Source organism: Vigna umbellata, chromosome 2, assembly GCF_029865625.1.
Source record: "Vigna umbellata cultivar VRB3 chromosome 2, Vumbellata_1.0, whole genome shotgun sequence".
NCBI lineage: Eukaryota > Viridiplantae > Streptophyta > Magnoliopsida > Fabales > Fabaceae > Vigna > Vigna umbellata.
In genome coordinates this window covers 52,866,372-52,877,066 of record NC_142166.1, presented here as the reverse complement: position 1 = coordinate 52,877,066, position 10,695 = coordinate 52,866,372, and the positions used below count along the sequence as shown (strand labels likewise).

Sequence of the window (10,695 nt, the reverse complement as noted above, 5' to 3'; positions counted from 1 at the left end):
TAGATTGGACACAATCATGTTACTCCTTGCAGCACAAAAGAGCTGGAAAGTGTTCCAATTGGATATAAAATCAACCTTCCTAAATGATATCCTACAAGAAGAAATTTATGTTGAGCTACCCAAGAATTTGTGAAGGAAAGTGAGGGAGATAAAGTCTATCTTCTCAAGAAAGGCCTTTGTGGTCTAAAACAAGCTCTAAGAGCTTGGTATAGCAAAATTGATGAATATTTGCTAAATTTTGGATTTGAGAAAAGTCTATCATAAACAACCTTGTATGTCAAACACAATGACACTAACATTCTTATTGTTTCATTGTATGTTGATGAACTACTAGTTACAGGAAATAATACAGAGCATATTCAAAACTTCAAACAGGAGATGATGAATGTGTTTGAAATGACAGATCTTGGAGTTATGTCCTACTTCCTTGGCAGGGAAATCAAGCAAGGGCAAGCTGAAATTTTCATATGTTAGAAAAAGCATGCAAAGGAAATACAAAAGAAATTTCAAATGGAAGAATGCAAGGCAGTAAGCACTCCAATGAATCAAAAGGAGAAGCTACATAAAGAAGATGGTGCTAACAAAGTTGATGAAGGATATTTTAAAAGCTTGATTGGTTGGTTGATGTACCTCACGGCAACAAGGCCTAATATTTTAAATGTTGTAAGTATTATGTCTCGATTCATGCATTGTGCAAGTGAATTGCATCTCAAAGCTTCCAAAAGAGTGATTATGTATGTGAAGGATACAAGTGATTTTTGTTTTAAGTTCACATGGAACAAAAAATTTAAGTTGGCAAGTTTCTTTGACAGTGACTGGGGAGGTTCTATGGATGATATGAAAAGTATTTTAGACTACTGTTTTACTCTTGGATCAAGTGTTTTCATTTGGAGCTCAAGAAAGCAAGAAATTGTGGCTCAATCCACTGCAGATGCTGAGTTTATTGCAACAACAGCGACAGACAATCAAACTTATAGTTAAGAAAAATTTTAATGGATTTAAGTCTGGAACAAAAAGAAAGTATTAAAGTTTTTCTTGACAACCAAGCTGCCATCGCTATTTCCTATAATCCTGTATTTCAAGGAAAAACTAAGCATTTCAACATCAAGTCCGAAAATCAACTTGTAGATTTATTTACAAAACTTGTAGATATATATATGAGATATGGGAGAAGAAAGATGAATATAGAAGATGAAGATGTGTCGGAAAGGTCAATATGGATGACATACTTTTCTTTTTTAAGAGAAGCACGAGAGAAAAAGATGTGTCAGAGTTACTCTTCTTTCCTAAAATGATTTACTTTTTATAAATTATAGTTATAATATATTAAAAAAATTATTGATTTTGAATGTAATTATATAGTAGATAGAATAGTAATTAAATAGAATGAAATAAATGCATGATTATCCTTTGGTCTTGGTCTTCCTGGACATCACCCTTAGGAAGCCGCCGGGCTGGGCCCCTAACACGTTTCTTTATTTATGTGGTAAACTTCTCATCAGCGCTTTTAGTAAAATAGAAATTTTTTTGCTGAAAACTTGAATCATTGAGTAGAAGGAGAAAACCAAATGAAATAGAAATTTCAAAAAGTGATAATGTATTTTATGTATAAAAAGTAAAGTTAGGAATATGATTTGAATGAAGTAAAAGAAAATGTGGCTATAAATAGATTGATAGGGAAGGAAGGGAAATGAAAAGTATAGAGAAATGAAGAAGAATAGAATGATATGGAGCGTAGGAGTGATGCTGTGGACGCTGTTAGTCGGAGGAAGCTGGGGAGAGCAGTGTGGAAGCCAAGCAGGGGGTGCGCTGTGCCCAGGTGGTCTCTGTTGCAGTCAGTTCGGCTGGTGCGGCTCCACCGACGACTACTGCGGCCAGGGTTGCCAGAGCCAGTGCGGGGGAGGACAGCCGGCTCCGGCTGATCTCACCGCTCTCATATCCAGGGCCACCTTCGACCAGATGCTCAAACATCGCAACGACGGAGCTTGCCCAGCCAAAGGCTTCTACACCTACGATGCCTTCATCGCCGCTGCCAGTGCTTTCCCCAGCTTCGGCAACACCGGAGACACAGCCACTCGAAAGAGGGAGATTGCGGCCTTCTTCGGGCAAACGTCTCACGAAACAACCGGGGGATGGCCCACTGCACCGGACGGACCGTACGCATGGGGATACTGCTTCGTGAGAGAGCAGAACCCAAGCGATTACTGCTCCCCAACTCCCCAGTTTCCCTGCGCTTCTGGACAACAATACTATGGCAGGGGTCCCATCCAGATATCTTGGAACTACAACTACGGTCAGTGCGGAAATGCAATTGGGGTGAATTTGATCAACAACCCTGATCTCGTCGCCACTGACGCCGTCGTCTCCTTCAAGTCCGCCATCTGGTTCTGGATGACCCCACAGTCCCCCAAGCCTTCCTCCCACGACGTCATCACCTCTCAATGGACCCCCTCCGCCGCCGACGTTGCCGCCGGGAGGCTTCCGGGCTACGGCACTGTGACGAACATCATCAACGGAGGCCTGGAGTGCGGCAGAGGACAGGATAGCAGGGTGGAGGACCGCATCGGGTTCTTGAAGAGATACTGTGATCTGCTAGGAGTTGGTTATGGCAACAACCTTGACTGCTACTCTCAGACCCCATTCGGAAATTCACTGCTTAATCTCCATCCCTTCGTCTGAATCTCTCATCCCATCAAAATAAACAACTTATTCACTTTTAAATAAAATTGCACTTGCTGGAAAGCTACTTTCTGTTCATAGATCAGCTGCACAATGGAACTTCTTCTTCGCTCAAATCGTCACTGATTTAACACAATGGTCCGGAAGAAAGTGATGCATGCATAATAAATTATGACAAAACATGTATCCAAATCAGCCTTTTCTACTTCAAATTATTGAACCGTTACTGATAATGCAATATTACACACAGAACTATTCTAAACTAAACAACTACTAAAAAAAATCAATCACAGTTCGTAATGAGCACGGCAACGCGAGGGGAAGATTCAACCTGCATTGGTATATGTCTCTGTCAACTGCAACAACAATCGCTTGAACTTGCAAGTCCTTTAAGTTGTCCATCTCAGTTTTTCAGAAATATTTAATGACTTTTTTAATCTATTTTTGACATAAATTTTTTAACATTTTGATACAATAATAAACTGTCTTAAAATATTGTAAAAAATTTGTCTAAAAAGATATTTTTTCCTTACTTTTTACTTCATCTTCAAAGTTAATATATATTTTAGCCACTTTACTTACAATTTTACATGATAAAGATCAAAACAAATTAATAAGTATGTCCACAGAAAGTAAAGAAAGTAGTTTATGAATATCGGAATCAAAATACAGAATTTGTATAATTTTATCTAGAATTAGTGTCAACAGTCTTTAATATAATTTGAATTCTTTGTTTTATATTTTACAGCTTTTTTCATCTACTAATTTTAAATCTTAAATTCTATCATGCTAAAATTGCCTAACTTTGTTAGTTTGACTTTGACATTCAAACTTTAATACAGTAAAATTCAGAGACATCGATCACTATTTTCTTAAAATTGTAACGAATACATTTAGGATTATCAGATAACAGATTTAAAAATAGATGATGAATGAAAATTGTATTTTCAAAATTTATTGACTATCAATTTAAAATTCTAAACCTCGTAATTTACTTTATCTTCTTTATGTGATACCTAAGTTTTTATTATCTTTTTCACCAGGTAGCTATTAGTGTGCTGATAATAATCAAATTCTACCAATTAGAATTTTGATTTCAGTAGGTTTTCCCTTTTCTTTACATTTTCTTTTTTCTTTTAATATTCTCTTGCATGCATGTAGTGTTTTGGGGTATTTTTGTATATAATAACATGGGAATAACGATTCTTATCTAAATCTGGAATGATATGTTTGGTTTTTTGTTCAAGTTTCTTAAGTGATATTTAGAAATACACCAAAACCCAACCAAGTAGATGATCTAGAAGTGATATTTAATAATTCCTTATGATTTGTTCATGAACAACTCGTGATGAAATTTATTATGGAAAAGATGTAAAACAATTTAAAAACAATGTTCTAGAATTATTTTTGGTAGATTTCTGCAAAGTGCTTGATGAAGAGCGACATTGGGAGACTGAACAGGCTCTTGTACAGGGCAGATTCTGGGTGCTCTGTATTTTATTTATTATGTTGAGGATGTTTACGTTATCAGCAACCCACCATTGTTTGATTTGGGTTTAAATTTTTAATTCAATGCCAACTTCTTAGTTGATTTCACCTGTTTTAATATCTCCACTCATCCTCTTTGCTTCACCGTCTGATTTTCTTGGTGAATCGGATTCCCTTGTTCAATCTTCATGACGGTGCTGTAAATGTGGTCCAGAGTCTAACATTCAGCTTCAGGAGACCTATTAGAGTCCAACAACATTCAGCTATTTTCATCTTAAACAACGTTTCACCCACAACAGTGGTTAGACGTAGAATCACTCATGTACTTTCTTCAAACAGTTTAACCTTTTAAAAAGTTGATTTCGTCTAAAGGCATAATTGGTTCATGACGCAAGTCGGTCTTTCCCATCACCATCACAACGCTTCAGTTCTATGTGATCCCAACATCTTTCAGAGCAATCAATATAGAAAGGAGTGAATCACCTGATCGTCGTTCACTATCAAAACTATCTTTCATGTATATAGTGTTTGCATTTACATCCTGCACCCAATCTTAGATGCGCATGCCAAAATTTACAAGTTGGATTGTGTGAATGCGTACCATACCAGTTTGTCAGAAGAATAAAGTCACACTAATAACCAACATTTTACTAGCTCTATACTATTTTGAAACTTCCATTACATGCCACTGGAATTGCCAGAATACTTTTACTTACGCTTCCAACCCTTTAATCTTGTGATTTGTGATGTATTCTCGAGACAACGAGAATCGATATATTCTGTTGCTTTAGCATAACAAGATTTGGTAAGCGTATAATAATTCAACTCCCTTTTTCACTTAGAGTAGCCATGAGTTCTGACCGAGCCTTATCGAGGGCACTTGACAAATTTTCAGGCTTCCTCCCACCTGCCTGAGCAAAATTGGGCCTTCCACCTCCTCCACCGCCACATAATTTTGCAATTTGTCCAATAAATTTACCTGCCTGAATCCCCTGATCAACCACCCCTGGAGAAAAAGCAGCAACTAGGCTAACCTTCCCCTCACCTGGGCATGAGCCCAGTATCACGGCTGCTGGATCTGTTAGTGTTTCCAGTAAATATTCTGCGGCACTTTTAAGTGATTCAGCATCAACATCATCGAAGGACTCAACTAGCACCCTGCAAATTTTGAACAACAAATAAATAAAAAAGGATACATCTACTTAATGTTTAACAGATTTCTAAAGATAATTTTTTTAACAACATACGGAATATCTGGTTAAAAAAACAAGAAAATATACATACAAGGGACATCCTTTCAACTTAATTTCACATAATTTCTGTAGCAATCACAAAACTATATATTCAAGGGACTACCAACGATGTGATGCAATACCTCTGCTTCATAGTTGTCAGATTTGTTTGGTTTTGACAATAAAAACTTCAACTGAGAAAAGGTTGAAAGACTTAGATATCAAAGAAACATCTTCAGGTTGCTAAAACTGAAGAAATCACTCTCCCCCATATTAGGGCAACATATAATATCACACTGAGAACCATTACCTGTACTGTTTTGAATTCCCCACCAACAATGCTTTGCTCGCAATACCTGAAGCTTTGTAGATTGCTGCCTTTGCACGCACAGCAGAGTTTTCATTTCTAACTACCCGTAACTCCTCCAAAAGGTTTTCGATCCTTGTTGTCACTTCTTCTGGTTTAACCTTAAAAGTATGATAATATTATATAAATTATAACACGTAATTTCATGCAAAAATCAATATTGCAAAGCATAACACATGCCCAAACAGAATTAGAAGTGCTTGAAAGAAATGGTGCAATGTGCTGAAATGACCAAGCCAACAACACCCCTGGAATTTTTATTTTATTAAAAACACTAATTAAATATTATACGCATAAAGGACATACATTATGTATTTAAGAAAGTCCATTCGCTGATATGTTTGATCCATTGCGGAAGAAACTAGACAGGAAATCCTATTAAGGCATACACAAAATGAAAGTCCCAAAGCCAAGTGATAAGCACCCAAAACACTCCCTTCTTAAAACGGAGTTGTTAAAGGGGAAAGAATCAAGCTACTTAAGTATTTTATCGAGTATACCCTACTTCTGAATGTGGGATTTAAGCACCTCATACGGTCCCTGAAAGCCAAGGTGTTGCATATAATTGAATATAATTGACCCAACAAGGTGTATATAATTAATAATTGATCACAATAATTGAATAACGCAGAGATATTGACCCAACAAGGTGATTTTATAATTTCGGTTAATATAGATAAAATGAAAATTAACTGGTTCCCCCGAGGGCAAACTATAACTTTTCAAGCCAAGATCATGGAACATACTTTGAGAGTGGAACATAGCTGCTTTAGATAAAAGTCACGGGCATTGATATATTCAATGAAGGCTTCGCCAGCTACAGCTTCAATTCGCCTGATTCCAGATGCAATACCCTGTTCTGATATTATTTTAAAGCCACGAATTTCAGAAGTATTATTTACATGAGTCCCACCACATAGTTCCATTGATACACCAGGAACCTCTACCACACGTACCTGCAGAACGCCAAATTAGAAACCAAAATAAGCTGCATAAGCATCAGCTTGATAAATACTAACACAAACACAGATTCTTAATCATTTCCCTGATTGATGAAAGGTATAAATATACACGCCTAGATCTGGAACATATAACTGTAATCTGTCATAGAAGTGATGAGCCATTAGAATTTAAACTTTTCTTTTAGTTTCATTAACAGAATATTCTCTTAATAGGATTTACAGAACCTAGTATCTTAACTGTACATGATTTACTACTGTGGTCCATGTGCATGCGCTTGACAGAAATACGTGGATAACTACTAGTATATCATAAATGACAATTGTAATTGGATGTCTTCCAAATTTGCACACTTTTTTTGGAATGAGTAGCAATCTAACAATAGTAAAAAGGGAATTTCAGTCAGAAGTATTGTTTTGAGCATTTGCAGTATTGTAAACCTTCCCTGAAGGTCACCTACTTTGAATACACATTTCATGATAAATGTAATCTACAAGCTTAGAACTACTAAAACAGAAGTAATACAATTAAACTTTAAAGGTCACTACTAAAAGTGTTTGAAGCAAATCCTACCTCTTCTCCATATTTTTCTCCAAACATTGCAATAGCCCCAGCACTTTTTGCATCAGCAAGGGGCATCACTTTGCTTTGAAGTAGCGTTGCATCCTCAATCCATCCATTGATCAGCAGTTCAATTTCAGCAAGCTCACTATCACGAAGTGGTCGGTGGAAGTTGAAATCAAATCTGAGACGATCAAATGCCACCAACGAACCAGCTTGTGAGGTCTCCTGACCAATAACCTTTTTAAGTGCAGCTTGTAGTAAATGAGTAGCAGTATGATGAACCTACAAAACCCAACTATACTTACTATAATCTTGAACAACGTGTAAGTTTGAAAACTGGAAATATACATGACTATAAATGAGCAAATTAATAGTTCTTGTACCTTAGCTCGCTGCCTCAGCTTCAGATCAACTGCTGCTTCCACTTCTTTGCCAACCTCTACAACACCCTTTTGGACTGTACCCTTGTGCACAAATATGTTGCCTAAAGATTTCTGAACATCTATTATCTCCACAACAGCTTTTGGTTGATTATCACCCTCTGAAATATATAGAAAACCATGATCGCCAATTTGACCCCCTGATTCAGCATAAAATGGAGTCTTGTTCAGTAAAACTTCCACATTACTCCCTTCACTGACCTGTACAGCTGGATTTCCATTCACCATTAAGCTTTCTATCATTGCTTTACAATGAAGTCTGTCATATCCAATAAATTCGGTGTCACGTACATTCTCTGCAACATTTCCCCCATTTTCAATGGCAAGTCTGACAGTATTATGAGCAGCTTGAGATTGACGCCTTTGCTTCTCCATCTCAATATCAAAACCATCCATATCAATACTCACACCACGTTCTTCAGCCACTTCTTTGGTTATTTCCATTGGATATCCATAAGTATCATACAACAGAAACACATCTTCGCCAGCCAAGCAAGGAACAGTTCCATTTCTTTCTGCATTTGATAAAGCATCAGAAAGTTTCTCCTCAAGCAACTTTTCTCCTCTCTCCAGTGTATGCACAAACCGAAGCTCTTCTCTCTTCAGCTCCTCAAAGATACGAGGTGCTTTGTTCTTCACATCAGCATCAATCTGTGTACTTAATTCCACTACCTTCTCAGCAATAATCGGTGAAAACGCTCCTTCAAGGTCTCCCCTACCATCACCCTTTATACCAAGCAACCTGCCTGTACGAACAACCCTTCTAATAAGCCGCCGAACTACATAACCTCTCCCAACATTTGATGGGACAACTCCATCAGAGATGAGAAATACAATTGCACGCATGTGATCTCCTATAATCTAAGATAAATCAGAGAAAAAAAAAGCAAAACAAAAAAAATGAAATGACAGATTAAAAATAATAAGAAAGACAGATATGAGTTAAAATAAAGTAAGATTGTACAGCAGCATGTATGAAGAAAATCATTATTTACTTTCAGATTCCTCTTTGTCTGATCATCAGCAAAACCATAAGAAACATTTGCTAACTTAGAGGCCTTCTCTATGATGGGGAAAATCAAGTCAGTTTCATAATTGTTTGGAACCTGCAGAAAGCATTGGCTATATATAAGATGGACTTTAGGAGCATGTGAAATGATAGTTCTAGTGCCCCAGAAATACTTCTTAAAATGTAAACGGTACCTATTACAACAACAAAAAATCAGCATAGTGAACATATACCTGTTGAAGAATACGAGCCAAACGCTCCAGTCCAAGACCAGTGTCTATGTTCTTCTGTTTTAGAGGTTCAAGAGAACCATCATCCTTTTTGTTGTATTGCATGAATACTAAGTTGTAGAACTCTATAAACCTTGTATCATCATTGAGATCCTGCTTTCATCCCCCAGGTCCCAACCACACAACAAAATATAAAATATTGTCCCTGAAATGATACTGAATCCTTCAATCTAAAAATGATATACTTACAGCATCTACATATCCCCTCTCAGGATGAAAATCATAATAAATTTCTGAGCAAGGACCACAGGGACCTGTCACCCCACTAGTCCAGAAGTTATCTTCTTCTCCCAACCTTTTTATGCGTTCAACTGGGACACCAACCTGCACGGAAATCAAGTAAGCAATAGGAACAATAATCCAATGCGCTTTGTCAAATGTTCGCCAGTCAAAACAGAAGTTAGTTACGTAAGCAAATAAGATGACGGTCGAGGAAAACAATTTATAGCTAACCTCATTAGACCATAGCTGAAAAGCCTCATCATCATCTTTATAAACACTAACCCACAATCGGTCCGGGGGCAAACCAAACCTAACAAGGTAAATGAAAGAGAAGAAAAATCATAATATATTTTGTCATAAGAAAGAGGTGGGGTGGAGGGATAAAATGTACTGACTCTGAGGTGGAAAGCTCCCACGCCCATAGAATAGCTTGTTTTTTGAAGTAATCACCAAAGCTGAAGTTTCCAAGCATTTCAAAGAAGGTATGATGTCTGGCAGTCAGGCCAACATTGTTAATATCATTAGTACGGATGCATCTCTGTGCAGTAGCAGCACAAGGTACTTGTCTTGGAACCTGTAATTAGTAAGTTAGAGAGGAGAGTTCGTGATACTGATTGATGGTGAGGCACAGGCATACCTTGCCGAGGAAGATGGGCTTGAATTGGAGCATCCCGGCGATGGTGAGCAGAACAGTGGGATCATCGGGGACGAGAGAAGCGCTGGGAAGAAGCTTGTGACCGCGGGAAGCATAAAAATGAAGAAATCTCTGACGTATGGAATCCCCACTCACAGAATTGGGATTCACCGTGACTTGTTGCTGCTGTTGTTGGTGGTGTTGGGGAAGAGGAACACCATGTGCCTTGGAAAACAATGAAGCGCGAAAACGAAACCCGCGTCGACGGTGCGGTCTGAGAGACAGAAATCCTGAGCACAATGGCAATCACGATTACTATTACAAACACAATCCGAAGCAACTGCGTAGAGTAGAGAAAGCTTAAAATTGAAGGAAATAACGAACCATTGGTATTATTATCATTAGTGTTACTATTGTGTGGACTGGGAATGGCGGCAACCTTTGGAAGCGGTAAGAGGAATTGTGACTGTGCAAATGGAAGAAGCGCCAACCCTTCCATGGAAACGTCGATGCCAACGCGAACTCTCAACGGATAGATAACTCTTCTTCCATTCACTACGCTCCCCACCACCACACCACACAATATTATGTAATATATATATATATATATATATATATATATATATATATATATATATATATATATATATATATATATATATATATATATATATATATATATATATATATATATATATATGTTTATTTACTCTAAATTCATCAAATAAGAAAATAATAAAATAATGAATCAAAAGGAGTATTTAAATCTCGAAAAATTGAATTCTCATACAGAAAAAAGTCAAAATTGTT

At 37.3% G+C, this 10,695-nt stretch overlaps 2 protein-coding genes across 4 annotated transcripts; one reads left to right on the top strand and one right to left on the bottom strand.

Annotated features, from left to right (window-relative positions):
• Positions 1 to 1,609: 1,609 nt before the first annotated feature.
• On the top strand, positions 1,610 to 2,759 carry LOC124832263 (endochitinase). Its single transcript, XM_047306425.2, has one exon. It carries the CDS (start codon positions 1,708 to 1,710, stop codon positions 2,677 to 2,679), a length of 972 nt encoding a protein of 323 aa, XP_047162381.1. The 5' UTR covers positions 1,610 to 1,707; the 3' UTR covers positions 2,680 to 2,759.
• A 1,898-nt stretch (positions 2,760 to 4,657) lies between these two features.
• Positions 4,658 to 10,458, bottom strand: EMB1030 (Alanyl-tRNA synthetase, class IIc). 3 transcript variants are annotated; one of them, XM_088107509.1, is made up of 12 exons: positions 10,270 to 10,458; positions 9,889 to 10,175; positions 9,647 to 9,825; positions 9,483 to 9,561; positions 9,219 to 9,353; positions 8,973 to 9,125; positions 8,726 to 8,836; positions 7,674 to 8,591; positions 7,300 to 7,572; positions 6,513 to 6,722; positions 5,710 to 5,867; positions 4,658 to 5,325 (listed from the first exon to the last, which is right to left on the bottom strand). In XM_088107509.1, the coding sequence occupies exons 1-12, from the start codon at positions 10,382 to 10,384 to the stop codon at positions 4,989 to 4,991; spliced, it is 2,955 nt and encodes a 984-aa protein (XP_087963635.1). In that variant the 5' UTR covers positions 10,385 to 10,458; the 3' UTR covers positions 4,658 to 4,988. The 3 variants fall into 3 exon arrangements, with proteins under 3 accessions (XP_087963635.1, XP_047162380.2, XP_047162379.2); XM_047306424.2 differs by having other exon boundaries at positions 8,973 to 9,122; XM_047306423.2 differs by having other exon boundaries at positions 8,973 to 9,122; positions 9,219 to 9,561.
• Positions 10,459 to 10,695: the final 237 nt, after the last annotated feature.

Bases quoted from the DNA above. Each gene is read 5' to 3' on its own strand.
- LOC124832263 (XM_047306425.2), top strand. From the start codon at position 1,708: ATGAAGAAGAATAGAATGATATGGAGCGTAGGAGTGATGCTGTGGACG.
- EMB1030 (XM_047306423.2), bottom strand. From the start codon at position 10,384: ATGGAAGGGTTGGCGCTTCTTCCATTTGCACAGTCACAATTCCTCTTA. The intron at 10,176-10,269 runs GTTCGTTATTTC...CATTGTGCTCAG, and splicing joins TAATGATAATAATACCAATG to GATTTCTGTCTCTCAGACCG. The intron at 8,592-8,725 runs GTAAATAATGAT...GATTTATCTTAG, and splicing joins AGACAAAGAGGAATCTGAAA to ATTATAGGAGATCACATGCG.